The sequence below is a fragment of the Pelodiscus sinensis genome, chromosome 5 (genome assembly GCF_049634645.1).
Source record: "Pelodiscus sinensis isolate JC-2024 chromosome 5, ASM4963464v1, whole genome shotgun sequence".
Classification (NCBI taxonomy): Eukaryota; Metazoa; Chordata; order Testudines; family Trionychidae; genus Pelodiscus; species Pelodiscus sinensis.
In genome coordinates, this window is record NC_134715.1 from 121,224,588 (window position 1) to 121,243,663 (window position 19,076).

A 19,076-nucleotide genomic window follows, 5' to 3' on the forward strand; every position below is an offset into this window, starting at 1 on the left:
AATAACCTCCTGTTACTGAATACTCCATCTGTTCTTCATGCCAACTTATCCTCACTTAGAGCACTCCCCTTGTCATAATATTTTGTACTGTACTCCCCTCCCTGAAACAACAATTCCACTTTAGAACAACATTTGCCCAATTGTGCAACCCCACTGAGAAAATGGCCTTGGCTGTATTTTTGTCTCATGTTTCCCTGGTAAAAATATTATTGAATTGCAATTCTTTTTGTGATGTTGATTGTGCTATTAATTATTCCTCAAGTTATCTTTATATTAGCAATCATAGAGACTCTTGTAACAGATAAATAAACCCGTCTGGCAGCACCTGCGTATACTGTTGCATAGTGCATACTTAACTGTGCTGTAATTTTAGTGTTGTGACAATGTATATTCTCTTCTTGTAAATTGTGGATTTAGATATATTTGCTTATTTGCTTCAATATTTCCATTATTCTGCCATTTATTAACACTCACAAATGCCAATAAAGCAACTAACCATTTTTTCAAGCCCCCTATCAATAACTCAGCCCATTGTGCCTGAGACAGAAGGCCTGGGCAGAGTCAAAATACCAGAGAGTTGGAACTAAGATGCCTCTATGGAAGCACAGGTGCTTCACTTATGCTCGCAACAGTTTTCTGAGATGCTAAACATTTGGAGGTTAGACCCTCACTGTTTTCCATGGGGGCAAAGAATGCAGAGGAAATTCTGTGGAAGGAAGTTCACAAACTTTCCACCCTCCTGAGTAGAGTTGCCAACTTTATCATAGACTCATAGGGCTGGAAGAGAACTTAGGAGGTCATTGAGTCCAAATCCCTACCCAAAGCAGAACCGATCCCAACTAAATCATCCTAGTTAGGGCTTTGTCAAGCCAGGACTTAAAAACTTCTAGGGATGGAAATTCTATTTCCTTCCTGGGTAACCCATTCCAGTGCTTCACCACCCTCCTAGTGAAATAGTTTTCCCTTATATCCAACCTAGACCTCCCCCACTGCAACTTGAGACCATTGCTCCTCATTCTGCCATCTGTTACTACTGAGATCAGTCTCTCTCCATCCTCTTTGGAACCTCCTTTCAGGTAGTTAAAGGCTGCTATCAGATCCCCCCTCACTCTTCTCTTCTGCAGACTAAACAAGCTCAAATCCCTCAGCCTCTCCTCGTAGGTCATGTGCTCCAGCCCCCTAATCATTTTCGTTGTCCTCTGCTGGACTTTCTCCAAGGCGTCCACATCCTTTCTGTAATGGAGGACACAGTACTCCAGATGTTGCCTCTCCAGTACAAAAACAAAATACCTTTCTAACAGTACAAAACCAAATACCTTAGTTTTGCCTCGTGTCCTGCCTCCTCCCCGGATCCCTACACCCACTCTGCTCCTCCCTGAGATCCCATCCCCTCATTCCACCCTTCCAGCCCAAACAGAGCTGTGGAACTGTCAGAGCCGGCCCAAGCAAAGGGCTGACCGGGCTACCACCTGGGGCTCCCCATTATAGGGGGCGCTGCGTGGGGCTGCTGGGCCGGGCAGGGGCAGCACCGTGCATGCGCCATGTGCCCAGGGGCGGGGTCACACATGTGCCGCGTGCCCAAGGTGGGGCCGCGCATGCGCTGGACGCACGAATGGCTCGAGCTGGCCCTGGGAACTGTTGCTCAGGACAGGGGCAGTATGCAGAGGATCCTGGGTCACTTATAAGCCTAGGAGCCGCAGAGACTTGGTGGTTGCTTTCCAGAAGCCACACGGAGCCAAGGTAGGTAGGGAGTCTGCCTTAGCTTGACTGCACTGCTGACTGGACTTTTAATAGCCATGTTGGCAGTGGTAACCCAAGCTGCTAGTATCCCTTTTGGATCAGAAACCAGATGCTTGACCACCCCACTGCTGTATGTGTAGGAGCATCATCTGGACATCAGGTGTGCTGTGTCAGTATTACCAAACTACCGTAAATTATTAATGACAGGGATCTAATAGGTAGTTGGGGTTGATATTTCTAATATACCAAATACCTTGGTATCGAAGTGTAATGAAACCATTCCAAAGAATGTAACCTTATTGTCTGCCTCTTTCCCCATGGCATTTTTAAATCACACAGAAGCCTAAGCTTTAAAGGTGCAGCAGTGATATCATAATGACCTTAGATCATCCCGGAGAAGTATTAAACCACATAGGAGGAGAGGGTGTAACTTTGATTAATTCAGCTGACATGGAATAACACAGCAGGCAGAGAGAAATGTACAACAAACTCACTTCCTCTTAATGAATGAATTTTCCTTACTGAAACCCAGAGATTGGATCATTGAACATTCTTGGATAATTAATGGCCTGATCCTGCTTCCATTGAAGCTAGTAGCAGCTTGGCAATTGTCTTCAGTGGGAGGAGGATCCTAAAGAGAGAGAGAGAGAGAGAGAGAGAGAGAGAGAACAGAAACACAGTACAAATAAAAGTTATATTTTAATCCAATCAAATCCTGACACACTTTCCTCTTTCTTTCCATAACCTTAAGATGTAGGCTAGCAAGTAAGTAAAATCTGCAGCCTGTTTTTTGTGTGTGCAGGCACACATGTCAGAGGAGAAAATAATACAGTACTCCGGAAACTGGTTTCTCAGGCTTATTTTCAGTGCTGTGTACCGCAGATACAAACCTGGTGGCTTATTTTTGGAATGTGATAACATGGTCACTTTTCATTTGTCAGACTTTTCTGTTAAAAGCAAATGTTTCCATTTCTAGTTGGTTCCTGACTGAAACATAAAACATTTTGAACTGTGAGCTAAATTGATAGTGTAATTAAAGTTTGTGAAATGATTAAAGTAATTGACTCTAATCTCTGACTTGTATGCAGAAAAAGAAAAGAATTCCAAGTAACTATTTATGAATCAGATAGGTCCATGCTTACAGCTCCAGTCCAAGTAAATGATTAGGCCTGCAAGTGCACGGCCATTACGTGAGTTAATTGTATTCTTCATAGATCCTTTCCACATACAGTTTAGTGTGTACTGCATTATGCAAGTCAGCTGACCCAGCCGGGCAGTAGATCTTTACAAAATCTTTAGTTTTCCATCCTCCTCCTAAGCTTCTTTCATGAGGAAAATAATATTTCATTGGTAACATTGTCTTTGTTTAGGTATATTTCATTTGTTAATTATGCCTGATTGCAACTTTGTAATAAAGAAGTATGATGAATATTTTGGTCAGCTTTAATTAGGAATGTATCATTGTATTGTTACTGGCATCCTTTACATTTTCTTGAAACTTTAAAAATTAACAGTGGAAGAAATTTTAAAATAGAAAAAAACTTTGCCGACTTTATATACTAGATTAATTTGTGATCCAAAATATTGGCCAAATGATTCATGTTGTAATAGTATAATGTGATGTACAGAACACAGGTCAAATTCATTGGGTGTTTTTTGCCTCTCCCCTCCTTATTTGAGGACTGAAATTCTGCAAGTTCCATCTACTAAAGTTTCTGCTTGATTATTCTAGTTTGTGGGTAATGCATTCGACTCTCCCAAGATATGCATCCTCAAGAACCTTTTCTGAAGCACTGTGCCTCTGCATTGCGTTATACTACCCACTAGCTTCTATCATGAAAGTCAAGGCTCGCAGCATTACTTATTATTAAGGTCCCTAATATGTCCCATTATAAGGCCCTGGTTTTCAATTGCTTATAAGTTTGGCAAACTTTAACCATTTGGGGCTGAAATTTTACAAGCTGAATGTCTGCCTTTGGCATTTTTGAAAGGAAAAAATCAGCCAAAATAGTTTAGCCATTGCTGAGAACAAGAGTTGGGCAAAATATTTCTTTGTTTTGCTGGTGTTACAAAATTCTGACAACTTTTATTTGGAAAGCTTTGTAGCAGGAAATTTGACAAGTATACTTTTATTTTAACAGATAAATTCCTTGTGTAGCCTTAATTCAGACCCATATGTGTGTGCATTGTATCATAATACACTCTTTAATTACAGGATCACATAGTATTCTTTTTCACAGGGCCCCTGCTTCCGTCATTTCTCGGGAAGCACCTTCTCTTTGATTGAATCAGTGTTGTGTAGGGAAAGAAACTGTTGTCTGTTGAACCTCTGCCTCTTTTATTGTGAAAACTGGAAGGTGGATAGTGAATGAAGGTAGGGGACCCCAGATAAATGAATGCTGCTCTAGAGAACTGAGATTTGATCTCTCCCTTTGCCACATAATTCCTGTATGATGCCACTCAAATTACTTGACCCAGACTTTTCACAGGTAGTTGCTAATCTTGTTTTCTTAATTTTCTGCATGTCTGATTTAAGACCCTAGAATGGCCAAGCACTCTGTGGGAGCTTCACATTGAACATATAAAATACTGTATGTATAAAACTAAGCACCCTAAAAATTCAGGCGGTATGTGTCTGAAATGGAGCACTAAAGTTAATGGATACTTTTTACATTAATCTCTGTGCCTCAATTCCTCATCTGTAAAATGGGTGTAATAACCCCTCACCTCACCAGGCAGCATGAAAATAAACTCATAAAGCTTAAGTTGAAGAGACAGGCTCTCCAGATAACATCTGTAATAGACCCATGTTCTGTGTGAACAAGACAGATAGGGCACATGCAAAACATAGTGATCAAGTGGGCATTTTAGAATTGATGGAAATCAATGGAGGTATGTTAGATAGTGAAGAATGGTAGGATTTGGTTCAGAAGAAACTTTTCATCCTAATTCTGCCCTTACACCAGTGCAATTCCTATTTCAGTTAGTCCATGCCCCCTCAGTGTAACTGAAGGCAGAACTGGACCTTGATTATTTACAGTGTGAACCACTGAAAAGGGGTCTGTAAACTGATATACATTTATTCTTATTTGCCATTAGTGTGAAGCCCTTAGAAAATAATAATAATAATAATGATAATAATAATAATGATCAATTTAAAATTGTCCTTCCTGTATACGGGGTGGGGAATCCTAAACCAAATTGCATAATACAAAATAAGAATATAAAAAAGGCAATAATCAGAACTTGTTGTGGGGTTCTAAAGAGAAAACACATCATATAGTTATGCCGTAAAACTTTTCAAACAGTTAAAATAGCTAAATAACTCAGTGCATGGCTGCTAGGCTACAAAAGCAATCTCAGGTTTCCATTCTTTCGTTTCTTTTCCTTTTTTCTTGTTCTTTCCCTCCTCCTCCGCTTCCCTCCTTTCTCCTCACCCCCCTAGTGCCGAAATGGACAGACGGACAGGAGGACTAAACAGTTGTGGCTTTCTCCCTCCCTCCCGTTTCCTCTTTGTTGCCCTTCCTTGCTTGGAAACGAGAGATTTAGTTTTGTCTGAGCGGAGCTCCGCCCGCGGAGCCTCTCCCACTTTCAGAGACAGCAGCGCTGAGGCTGTGTGTGTGTGCCCGTGTGTGTGCGCCCCTGTGTTACTTCGGGGGGAAATAGAAGTAGCCGCCATATGCTTAGGATTTTTCCCCCCTTTTGGTAATACTGGACTGAAGTTCTCTTGCTAGAGAGCCTGGACAGCTGTCTCAATGGGAAGCTCTCACTTGCTAAACAAGGGTTTGCCTCTAGGTAACGATTTCACTCTCTATTTTGTTCGGATGGCCTCCGTTGCGATTGCTTTGCAGAGACGTGGATCTCGCTGTCTGCCTTCTTCCCCTCCCCCCCGCCGCCTGCTTGCTTTGTGTGTGTGCGTGTGGAGGGAGTGCTTTTCCAGCCTGCGCTGGGGTGCCAAGGTACGGCTATTTGCAAGGAGAGGTGCCGATGCCCAGACACTGTCTGCCGAGCAACTTTGCTGCTGAAATAGATTTAAAAAAAATGCAAGCAGCAGACTCGGTGAAGCCTAGTGAAGGGACTTGGCTGTTGATTTGTTTCCCCCTTATACAAAAATCTGCACTAAAATAATCTTTTAATCTGTACCCAGGATTTTAATTCTTTTCCCCCTCGTATACACACGCTCGGGGATTAAGCAGTGTCTTGGCTTTTAACTGCAGGGAAATGCCATGTAGACAAAGCTGTGCTAATGTTTCAATAAACAGGAAGTTAAAAGCATTTGATTGCTGTAAAAAAAATGTTTATGGCCTAAATGTGGAAATGACTTTGCTAAGTCTGAGAGCAGGTTATTTATTTGGAAGGCTAAGGCTTTTCGCCACACCTTTTGAGTTCCTTTAAAAAAATGCTAGCTAATGCATTTATGGATTGCTGCTGTTGAAGGTGAAGGTAGATAGTATGCATGGGATGATGTTAGTGTTTGCCTCATCGCTTTGCTTAAAATTCTTCTGTCAATCGGAAAATGTTATATGCATCTTAAATGAGCAGGAACAAAATATAGACTCTAACAGCGAGTGATTCCCAAAGAGAGCTATAGAGCTAAAACAATAACTTCATTTGCTGTGTAGATTTGATTGTCTGTTATGTTATTTTAAAATATTTTTTTTCAAATCGGATGGCTACCTTTGCACTCTTGTTAGTGAAAGAGTGTATGTATGCTTAGACATTATCAGTAGCTCTCTTAAACAATTCACCTGTGTGGCTTAAATTAAATAATTGAACTTCACTGTACATTTTAACAACTCTTGCTCTTATTAAGAAGAATGTTTTGCTTTTAGTCTTTGGTGGAACAGCCACGAGCTAATCATCCTTTTAGCCTATTTTAAATTAATGGGCTTAATAGGACTGTAGTGAATGTGTACTTTTTTTCAGTGAATTAAAACGAATTACAGTATTTGGGATGTATGTGTGTGATTCTAATGCCTCACAGAGATTCCTTTCCCTGGATCTCAGAAAATGTAAGTATGTTTATTTAGCATTCTAGTCTTTTTGCAAGCAGTCAGGTCCATGTTTAAAATACTTTCAATCTTATTATTATATTCCTGCAGAAAGGAAACAAAAACACAAATAAACATATGTCTGTTATATTGCTGCTATAGGTGGAAAGATCAGCTCCTTAAATGTGTTTTCTTGGTTTTCTTAGTAAATAATAAAAGCAAAGAGCAATAAGCTTAATATGGAGAAAGCTAACTAGTGAAGAGAATATTTTCACAATATACCTGATTCAGTGTCATATTTGTACCTTATTGTAGACCTCCTCATAGTTCAACATTAAAATTAGCAGCGCCAACTGCTACCTTTGTTATTTGTAATACTGTTGCTGTAGTGGACAGTAATAAAGCAACAAAATTACACCAGTGTATTTTCTTGATGTTTTAAAAATATTCTACATATTATATAATTTGTTACTTTGGCCATCCTGACATAAGCTACCTCTTTGCAGTTAATTACACTTCTAAATATATAGATAGATAGATATTGCTTTACTTTTAGAGATCTAAATAACACACTTGATACTTATGCAGAAGCTACAATCCATATACAAATAGCAGAAATAAAATCAGGGTGCAGGAATCTTCTCTGGTATGTCTGGAGTGACTCCAAGAAAATTGCACTGCATTTCCACTGGTGGGACAGAACGCATAATTTCGCCCAGTGTACAGAGTCTGTTTTCTGTACCTCTTTTAATAAAATCCTTTGATTCTATCATAGCTTAGTTTTTTTATAAATGTATTAGCAGCTTTAAAAAAAATCCTAAAATGATAGCCACACTTACTAGCACAGTTGTTACTGAAGCTACTTTGATTAAATAAACTTTGTTTTGTAGAATTTTTTTAAAATTCAGTCTTGTGGTATGTAGATTGAGTTAACTGCAGCATGCGAACATTCAGTGCGCATGCAAATAATTCTTATGGGTTGTCTTAGAACTCTTGGAGATGTGACCTGCCATATGTGCTATAATACCCAAGTTGAGAGGATAATGTGGCAAATTAAACTCAGAATGCCTTTACATATTTTAGTTTATTTGACTTACACTTTTTTATTATTTTTAACTTTAGTGTTTGCATCATCAAAGAGTAATTGTATCTACTCCCTCTTTGGAATGTCTTGTGTATTCACATATTCTCTGTATTGCTTAGAATTATAGTTTTATTTAAAATATGAATGCAGCAGTCACAGTAGTTAGCTCTAAAAATCTCATTAAAGATATTATAATTAGGCTGCCACTATAATGTGTTATATGGATACCGTACCATTCATTCCCATGTTCTTAAGCATCATTTTTAACCCATCTCTGCCAACCTAAGGACATCTACAGCAATTAGATAATTAGCTAGGATTGTACCTTTTGGGAAAACTTCAGTGTTTTCTTAAAATGTGTATTTATTTGGTTCTTAAGGGAATGAAGTATTACTAGGTTGTTAATTAGCTATTTTGAATGACCAGTGAGCATATGTTAAGACATTGACTTGGGTCGCATATAAGAAAAGACACACAAGGACTAGTCAGTTCTTTCTTTTCTTTTTTCTGTGAAATAGCACTATGCCTTGTTCATTCAAAGCCATCTGAATATTTAGGGCTACAGTTTCCATTTTCTCTTTCTTACCCTCTGTTAATTGTAATAGCTGTGTTTCTTTAAGAAATTCTGGGTGGATGACAATTAGAGACCCGGATTCAATAGCAATATTAAGGCTCTTGCTTCTAGGGCCAGCTGGGAACATAGATGAAGTGATACTTTTATTCTCTGGGCTACAGTATGTCAGGCTTCCAAATCCCACAGCAACACTGCAGTTTCATCTAAGGCTGCTGTAATTACGTAATGAGAAAGTTGGGATGGCATGACGTGGAGTAAAAGGTGACTTGAGATATAAGATCAAGATAAAAATTGTAGGACAGACCTCTTTTCTCCTTATCTCCGGGGATAAGGGTATCTGGAGCATACCTCATCGAGGCGATAGGATACAACTCATGGTTTCTTTCACAATCCACTTTTCTTTTACCAACTCAAAAGCAAAGATGGCAATGTAAACTGATGTTTGTATGCGTGTAGTCACACTAGAAATGGGTAGAAGAAATTCTTCACTTGTAATTATAAAACCAGCCATTTTCAGATTGCCAGAAACATATGAACTTTGTCCTTCTAACATAATTAGCGATTTAAATTAAGATTAGGACACTATACATTGTTTGTAAGTTGTTGTTTTTGGAAGTTTTAGAAGTAATCTTTTGGTCTGAATTTCTTTTGATTCCAAAATATTCTCATTCCACCCTCGAATGACTAATGTGCAGGGAGTAGATTACAAGTTTCTCCTGGCACAAAGTGATGTAATGACAGCATCCAGTGGGAGCAAAGCTAAGGAAATCGCAAATTGCGAATGGGTTGGAGGCCAGATCTTGTTCTGAGCACCAAGTGTTTAACAGTTTGCTTAGGGGTGTGTAAAGTTCAGATATTTTCTTTAATTTACTGCACTTAATTTGGGTAAGCCACTTCTGAGCCTCCCAAATTTTGGTCCTGGCCAGGGGCCTGCGCAATCCCAGGCACCATTTAGAACAGCCCCAGGCCTCCTGTAATTTGTGCTATCTTCTATGAGCTATTACACTGTCAGAGAATAGCTGGAGTGCACTATGTTTTGGCCATATTCCCTCCTGTCCCAGCCCACCCTATACATGATTCATAGAGCTGTTTAATTAGCCCCTGCAAAATGAAATATTTTGCAAGGGCAGAGTCAGTTCCCTTTGTGCCAGTGGTCCAAAAAGGGGACTGAAGTATATTTCCCGAGGTGTGATGAAACCTTTGCCACTGTAAGCAGCATCTACAGAAAAAGTGACTCTTCCTGTAAAGGAAATAGTGTAACTAGTAAGGTAAAGAAATGAAAATCTATAAAAATATAAGTCCTTTTGATGAGAAACCTATCTCATTTTTTCAAGAATTTATGTAAAAGGAAAACACTACCTGTTTTTGTTGGTGCTACAGGACTACTTGTTATTTTTGTTGTGTGAAACATAACTTAATTTGCTCTAATAGAGCAATCATTTATTTTTTAGGAAAACTATAAACTCATTTGTCTCCCTTATGAAACATGTTTCCTGTATAATTCCAATTGATAATTATCTAGTTATTGTTTAATAGATAATTGTTTTTTCTAATTTTGTATATAATGCTTCCCGTATTCTGATGCACATTACTGATACTTAACAAGGGAAAATTTACTGCCTTGAGCAAGCAATGGCATAAAATAAATAGTCTTTTCTGGGGGAGATGGAATATCTGCTGTTCCCTTGTGACTCCTCTCTTCCACAGACTTGGAATCTTAATCCTGTCATCCTTATCTAATCAGAAAGTGACTATGATGTGAGGTATCAGGATCAGAAGTTTGTAAAAAGCAAGCTTGAAAGGACTATGAGACATATGGGAAAGCTAAAAAAACCCAACCCTCTAAATTATGTATTCTCTACTTAGACTAAATGTTTTTGGTAAAAGGAATAAGATTAACATTGGCTGAGAGCACTGGCATGTACAATGGTTTAAACATGAAGTTTCCCAAAGGAAACTTTCTTTTGTAATACAAAGAGTATGGACTTGATTTTTGGTTTGTGTGTGGTTTTCTTATGCTTAAGTATAAGTGAAGTCGTCTGATTCTGTAACTATACCTGGTTTTAGATATTTTACAGACTGGATTGTATTCCTTTTAAAATAGTTATAAGCACAGGTCAGGGTCTATAGAACCTCAGTACCAAAATTGTTTTCCACTTGCTATAGCACTCCTGGCAAGGTTACATAAGTGTGGAATGAAGGTTGTTCACGCTTTCTGCCTCTGCCTCTCAGAATTTATCCTGAGAATAGTAATTTATTAGTGGTGGGTTTTTTCATTTCTTTTAAGGGGAGGAGGATTCTGCTGTGAAAATATGAAATGCAAGAAATAAAATTCCTTACTTTATTGAGTCAGGATTTTGAATTCCTGTTCACAATCTAGTTTTTGTTCTTGTGGGATATACAGTGAAAGGCTTCCTAAAGAACCCGAATATTTATTTCCAGGGCTTGACAAACGGCGGCGAAATCCACTCGCCAGTCCCGCACCACACATGAGCCAGACCCGCACTGTGCATGCACGCACCGCCGGCAACCGGGCAAAATCTACTCGCCATGGGCGAGTAGATAAATGGATGTGTCGAGCCCTGTTTATTTCAGATATTCTGGTCGAACTATAGCATTTGTTTCTACCCCTGTGGTGGGGGTGTTCAGAGCTGTACACCATCCTGGCAGGAGCTTTTGGAGGCATTGTGCACAATTCAGGACACTGCTACATGAGCATAATCACTGCTCTGCCCTGGTCTTAAAAGGAGGTGCACCTTCCATTACGCTCTGTACTAGGTCAGCTCATGCATGGCCCCTTTAGAAGAGGTTAATGTCAACACTGCATGAACTGTAAGCACTTGTCTGCCTCACCATATGAAGTAGGCACAAAGGAGCCTAGGGTGCTTGCATTCTTGTCCCGGCATTGTACGTATATCAGAGGCTGTGTCCAATCCCATCCTATAATACAACAAGCAAGCAAGTGAGCAGTGGCCTCACTAATAACCACTACACACACCGTCTGGTGTGCAGGGGAGAAAAGGTGAAAACATAAGCCAGGTGGGGTCAGGCAAAGAAGAGAAGCAGCTGGGCAGGAAATTTCATCCCCTGCTATATGTAGCCACTTTACCTCACTCTGTAAAACGGTTCTGTGGCCTATGGGTGAGCCAGAGTCTGTGCAAATGAACCAGGAAGAAGCTATACCAAAACAGTATTTTCTCCAGCCATATTATGGCTGATCCACAGCAGAATTTCCTGAAAGTGAACATTGCCTGGGGCAGCATTTCCTCTTCCTCACACTGCACTTTCTGTGACTCTCCTAAGTCACAGGATGGAGGTAGGGGCAGAGCCAGTGGCAGCATTACTGTTAGTCCAAATACAAATGTTCTTTCCTTACTGGTCCCAGGAAAAAAATGTGTTGGCTTTTATGGGAGTTTTGTGCGAATATGAATTTTCAGAACTGGCCCAATATTTTTAATACAAGTGGTACAAAAATACCCTTGTATCTTTACACATTCACAGGGAAACAATTTCAGAATAATGAAAAGAAAACGTCTCCCACCTGAAACTGTTGTGTACAGCACTTCATCAGAGTTCCCAAATGACTCATGTGTGGCCCACGTTGAGCGCATAGCATTAATTTTTGCAGAGTCATGCAGGACGAAACTGTTTGGTAGAGATAACTGCAAGCCAGTAGTCAAACTTTTAAACTGATATTTAAATGTTTTTTCTCTTTAATGTGCTTTACCAGATATGTGAAACTGTTCATTTTCACCCAGATAATGAGCATTTTCTCATTTGTGGTCTACTGAACATCTTAATGTGCTTCTTGTACTTTGCTGAATAGCATTAATGTGACTCAGAGCTTTTCTCATGTTGATTTTTCTGTTCATAAAAAGAGCAGAATTGAAAGGAATTATTTCACTCGTTGATACAATTTGATGTTGTATGTGTGCATTCCTGTGCGGTTAGAATATACTAGCTGCATCAGGTCTCCTTCTTACCAAAATGCCTTCTGGATGATACACACAATTGAGATCTTGGCTGAAAACCCCATGGTATTTTATGTTCGGAGTATTAATCTTTTAGTCCTGGCTAAATTCTAACTCGGGCAATAATAAATTACCCCTTAAGATAGTCCTCGCTGTCTGTCCTAAACGGCTTTATATTGATCCTGTGCCACTCTGACAGTTGTTGTTTGAAGCAGTTTTGTGGGTTTGAATGTTTGTAATGTACTTTGGGATCCTTCAGAAACTGAAAGTATTATTGTGCCATCTAATATATATTTAAAAATGTATTTCATATGTATTCAAATGTTTTTACAGGTGGCCCAAAGCCTAGGATGCTAATATTTTCAGTACCTTGTATGCTAAATAGCATATTCTCCCCTCTGTGCACCTACATATTTAATTATTATAACTTTTGTTCATTGGTTCCATCAGGGGATGCTCAATTCTCCACCCCCTTCACCAACTTTGCTGCTTTGGAGTTCATCTCAGTGTGTTACATTTTGGAAGAGTGGTAAAATCCTCTCCAGTTCTTCCCTTAATATTTACCTGGTTTCTTAAGCCTTCCCTTGCTGAGCTTTGTAGTCAGCAGTTTGGCTACCAAAATACTGTACTACCGTCGCTTGTCCGGTGCAATCTTTGAATGTGATGCAACTTGATGGCAGCTTTTATTATGCTCAAAAAGCAACATCTAAGAAAATAACCTTTAAGCTGGGTAGAGCAGAATGTATTTGAGACTCGAGTGTCTAGATAAAAAGACTATGTTGCTTTTTTGAATGCTTGCAGGAGGAGGCTCACAATAGAGGCTCTATTGTGCTGTTAGTACTGTGAGTACAGGAAATCACAAATTAGCTATGACGAGGGTACTGCAGGGGAGTTTTAGTTTCCCACAGTATTGAAAGATTTTTGAAACTTTCATAATGGGTTGCTGTTCGCTGTTGGTAGAGCCTGTTTATCCTTGTTAGTACCCTGCTGAGAATTTTTCCTCAGTATCTCTTTATTCAAGGGGTGCATGTTTGAGCCCCTTGTTTTCAGGTAGAATTCTTTTCAACTTGAACTGTTATCTTTGCTGCTTCTAAACCACACCTCATTTTAACCCACTCCATCACATGATCATCCTGCAGCCGTCCAAAATGTAAACCTAGCTGCTTGTTCTGTCCGTTCAGTTGGCTGAGCTGCTTGAGGAGCATGGGTTTTGGCCTTTAAGAGGCATTGAAGAGACCTCGCATTTTCAGTTTTCCTTGCAGACTTGCTAAGTCAGCGTCGTCCCATGTATAATTCCATTGACTTTTGTTGAAATTACACCAGGGATGAATTTGACCTGTAAACTAAGGAACTGGTTTCCTCATTTAGGTGTAGAATTTGGGATGATATTGAGAATCCCAAACCACTGGTCTGGCTTTCCTATAGATACAAATACTTAATGTAAATATTACAGTGCATTGTACACAGGCAGCTGGAAAGGATTAGTGCCTAAAATACCATGAACATCATACTGTTTCACTTTTTGTTCAATAACATTTTGAGTGTCATCTCTCTTGGTCTGCTTTAAGCCTCTTAATCCGCTTGTTTCTGAACACACTGAGCTGTATGGCTCTGTTAGGACAAGTGTTGTTTCGTTTGTTGGAGGGGGGAGAATAATGTCTCATTTTCACTAAATGGAAAGAAAGAAGCAAATAAAACAAAACGTTTGCCTGTGTTGTGAGTAATGTAAAGTTTGTACAGTATTTGTTAAAGTTTACCACTAACTGTGCTAGTATTGCTTATATATACTTTGGTTCTTTGGGGATGAATTTTTTTATCCAGAAATATAATTAGCCTATTTGCTTTCTTCTTAGATGTATATTTGGAAAGTATTTTCAAATGGAATACAGCCGCTCCCCGAGTTATGGTCACCTTCACTTACGACCATCGGCACTTACAATCAAAGCGGTCGTAAATGCAGATCCGAGTTGCAAACGGCGATCCGCACTTATGAACAGTGCAGTCGCCATGTAACTCTATGGGATACGAGTTACAAACACTTCGAGTTACGGACCAAGTGTTGTTCCGTAACTCGAAGCGTTCGTAACTCGGAGAGCAGCTTTATTAAAGTCTGATTATTTTTTGTGATCAGTAAAAGCATATCTCTAGTCAAGTGTTGTGACAATCTCGGCTCAGGTGTGAGGAAAGTTGCACTTATTTAATCAAAGGTGTGATTTCAGACTGATTTTAGTTAATCTGTGGGAATCCCTCTGTTGAATCTCTTATTTCAGTTTAAACCAGACTTAAATCAACTTACCTTCCATTAATTAGGAATCAGTCTAAGATAAATCAAAATAAGTATACCCACACAGGAAATTGCACCAGTTTAAGCAAAATAAATGTAAAAGCACATTTTAAGTTTAACTGGTGCATTTTTTTTGTATGGATAAGACCTAAGATGATTACATCCAAAATCTGGCCTTAAGTGTTTTGGGGTTGGGCTATCTGAGACTGCCTCTTTGTGTTATTGTTGCCATTCGTGACTGCAGATGTAGTTGATGACAGCATCATGTCTTGCAAATACAATTGTGTCTAAGTAAGGCGATGCGAGAGTGGTAGTCTTTTCTGCATTGAGCACACACATCGCCTGATATCGAGGAAGGGATTACAGCCTATGCCCAGTGAATCTGCTACTGTTTACAACTCAGCCTCTATGCCTCAAGATCCATATGGTGATTCATTTCAAACTGAGTAACCCCATTGTTGACTGTTTCTCACCAGCGAGCTCTGTTGGTTCCCAGTTTGTCGTTATCAGTGTTGCACTGCTTCAAGTTGTGCTTCAGGATGTCCCGGAAGCACTTCATTTGGTTGCCCACGTTCAATTCACCAAGCAGTAACTGCTTTGGCATGGTGTCATCCACCCCATCCACACATGACCAGCCCTGTCGAACTGTGAAGACACACAGGTTCAATGCCTGTGGAGTATGTTGTGATATGCTGCCACAACTGACATCAAGGATGGTGTTGCTAGATTCTTCTGGATACAGTGCAGAGATTTCAAGGTGAGCTCTGGGCTTCTGGAATGCCTCTTGTACCTGGCTTGAAATACAGTAGCTGCATTTGCTGACTTTCAGGGAATTATGTATTTATTTGATTTTTACCATAGTACCTGAGAGCCCAAGTCATGGGACAGATAGCATTGTGTTAGGAGCAGCACAAATGCTGAATAAAAGAATAGTCCCTGCCCAATAAGCACATAGTCTTAGATGAGACGAGACAACAGATGGAAGAGTACAAGGAAAATCGAAATAATATTGGTGACACAGCACCAGCAGTAGATATCATGGCCAAAGACGAGGAGGGATTTGAAAGTGGAGAATGAAGTAACATGCTGCATGGCACTCTTTTTCTTTTTGCCTGCTAGTGATGAGAGTTGGGGAAAGCAGTAGTGTTGGCAAACAAATTGGAGTGATGATTGTAGTTAGAACTGCTATTTAGTAGAGGGAGTGTGCATCTAATTTTGCAGTGTGTATCTAATTTTGGTGCTTGCTGCTTTTTTAATGTAAATTCATTCAAAATAAATACAGTTGCCAAAAGTGAGGTTGTGGTCTGACCCAATAATTATGCCCTAGAATGGATGAAACGTTCTGTTCTAAATAACGCATGTGCACACAAGTGTGTGTGTGTGTGTGTGTGTGTGTGTGTGTGTGTGTGTATAAAGGCACACCGAAAATATGTTTTCTACCATTATAAATTTGTCTCTTTGAATTTTGGTGGTATGATCCTTATGATCTCCTCAATTAACTGCCAAGACAATATGCAAGAGAACTAACAATTGAATGGTAACTTTACCAGACTGCAGCTCATATGACATGTGCTGAACTGCAACCATGTTTTGCTAGTCCTGAGTACTTTAAAGCCTCCTGAGATGTAAAAATTTGGATTAGAGACATGCCAATTTTACTTAACGATTGAACTCTGGAAGGGAAGGAACATAGTTTCTTATAGTATGAGTCTGTGCACTGTATGAGCCTTCAAGATTTTGAGCTGACTATTAAATAAAGACAGCTACTGTATCAGTCCCAGATGGAAAATGGCTGGAGAAATAGCTTGTCTAAAGGGGAGGAGGAAGATTTAGTTTTAGGATCCTCTCCACTTCACACAGCTTGTGCGTTTGGCTTCCTCCTCTCCGTTGCTCCTGCCAGAGAAGCATGTGAATACCAGCTTAGGAATCAGGTCTGTAACAGAACATTGCTCCCCTTCATTGATTGCATGACAGAACACAGAGAAAAACATCAGGCTTCCAACGGGAGCTTTTCTGTCACACCCTTTCTCAGATCCATGTTATGGCATAGTATGTAGTAGCTGAAATCAAGAAGATGACTCTCTTTTGAATCTTCTTTACTATTCAGATTGTCCACTACTTGTTGCTGTAAATGGCAAAGGCATCACTGCTTAACCAGTATTGTTTCTTTCAGAGGCTACAATGGTTTTGTGAAGTAGGATAAAGTATTTTTGCTAATAGGTTGAGACCATTAATTCATTTTAATATAGCACACTTTGTCATCCTGTTACCTCTGTGCCATAAACAGATGGTTCAAGTCTCAAATAAAATCTTCCATGTATACCTAATGCTGAAATTATAGTGCAAATTAAGGATGTAAACAGGTAATTGGTTAACCCATTACCCAGTAAGCATCTCCCTTATTGGGTGTGCTTACTGGTTAACCAACACTCGGCCTGGTTGGAGAACCCCTTGCCTGCAGCATGCCACGGGCGGGGGGGAGGGGGGGGCTGCTCCAGCCCAGATGGGCTCAACGTGCTGCACTATGGGCCTGGCAGCCAGCAGCGGTGCCTCTGGGTTAACTGTGTAACCAATAGAATTTTAATCAGTTGCATGGTTAATATGTTTATATATTTTTTACATCCTTGGTGCAAATAATTGGAAACCTATTAAGCTTATTATTTATTTGCTCAGATTATTTATTTGCCTCACATATTGCAACTGAAGTTCCTTCTACCTTCATCTGGAGGCTGGCCAGTTGAAAGTGAGAGCTTCCACAATACCTTTGCAATATGATGTCATCCATATGTTGGCTATCGCTCTTTCGTTCAGTTATACAAATAGATGTTACTAGCAAAGGCTGTCTGAGAAATATTGCTGAACATGTAACTGTGCTGTTTGCCTTCCTAGTTACTGCACAGTTATATCTAAGTCAGTGGTTCCGATTCTGCCCAAGTTGAGTGAAAAGCCAATATAATCTGCTGAATGAAGTTCAGTGTGATACGAGTTGGTTGGAGCTGGCAGTTTAAAGCCAAGTAGATAGGTGTTTTTACAACAGTAGATTCCCTTGTTGACACTCTCAAGAGATTAGAGACACTGAACTACCTTTACGTCTGTCACCTGGCACAAATGCTCCTCTCAGAGCACAGTGGAGACATAGTGGCAAGGAATCGTATGGAGGCTCAGTTGCTGCTTCTGCCATCCCTGTTCTGTATTAAATGAAAGACTTCATTTTCCAGTACTGTCTTCAAAAATCTTAATAGGTTTCATAAGAAATCAGAAACAAAGTTATTCCTTTTTCTATTTCACATTGAACTCTTGGAATAGTGCACAAACTATTACAATTTTAGGCCCCTTCTGAAAAGATTTATGTTCATGCTTAGCTTTGCCCATGTGAATACAGGTTGAACCTCTCTGGTGCAACACTCTCTGGTCCGGTTTTTCTCCACTCAAGCTCATCTGAAGAAGTGGGGTTTGCCCATGAAAGTGTGTGTGTGTAATTAATTTATTTTGATGCAAGACTATTAATTGTTTTTAAAGATTAACATGGCTGCCCCCTGAGACTTGTAAGAGCCCAGTAAGCAGTGGAAGTGTTGGTTATGGTGTTAGACAATATTGACCTCTCATGGTTTGTCAAATTCTTTGGTTCAGCTCAAGTCAGTTCCCAAGGGTGACGGATTAGGGAGGTTCAACCTGTAGTACCATTCACTTCACTGCTCAGAATGTATACAGTTAAATATGTATGGAGGTCTTTGCAAAATTAGGGCCCTAAATAGCAAATGACTGTTTTTATAGGGAAACTTATGTACCACCTCACATTAGTTTTCATAATGACAAAGCTAGGCAGTAAGGGTGATATCACTTACAAATTATATTGTCATTTTCCAGGTGCCATAAACCTCTCAGGGGAGTTTAATTAGTTGGTTATGGACTGTCCATACAGCCAAACATTGAAAAGAAAATGGCTGACAGTGAATTTCAAACACAATGTGTTGTGAACTTACAGTATGCTTCAGTAACCAGGCACCTGATACAAAACCCACTGAAGTTAATAGAAAGACAACCCTCTTCCCCTGTGACTTCAGTGATCTTGGGATTAGGCCTTCCGTACATTGTCCATTTATGCCAAAAAGTTTAACTCTTTCTATGGAATATTGTTATAGAGCTGTTGCTAATAAGGGGAACTATAGATATGTCATTGGCTAACACAGCATTCTAAATTACTGGGGGGGTGGAAAGACCTCATTTGTAATCCCTATAATCTTTCATTAAGTATGCATTTTGGGGTAGGACCGGACTCTGTGCTGTAATTAGTGCCTTCTATCCGTTGACTAAATTAGCAAATGGATCTAAGAATGCATTTTATATAAACCTTAAATTCTCCTCTGCAATACCTGAGTGTGTGTATATTAAATATAATGTGTGTACACACACGCACACGCGTGCTCTCTCT

At 39.7% G+C, this 19,076-nt stretch overlaps 1 protein-coding gene across 13 annotated transcripts in view; it reads left to right on the top strand.

Moving 5' to 3' along the window:
• Positions 1-19,076, top strand: part of CTBP1 (C-terminal binding protein 1) — a 378,668-nt gene that overhangs the window by 286,430 nt on the left and 73,162 nt on the right. For 2 of the 13 annotated variants that reach the window (XM_075930925.1, XM_006111636.4), the window contains exons 1-2: positions 5,325-5,535; positions 6,667-6,752. The exons of 7 other annotated variants lie outside the window; for them this stretch is intronic. Coding sequence is in view for 2 of the 6 variants with exons in the window: in XM_006111636.4 (XP_006111698.1) it covers positions 6,695-6,752 (58 nt within the window). In the remaining 4 variants the exon portion in view is untranslated. Of the gene's footprint in view, positions 1-5,324; positions 5,536-6,666; positions 6,753-19,076 lie in introns of those variants that run through there. 4 more of the 13 variants (XM_075930926.1, XM_006111640.4, XM_006111639.4 and 1 more) reach the window with 4 other exon arrangements.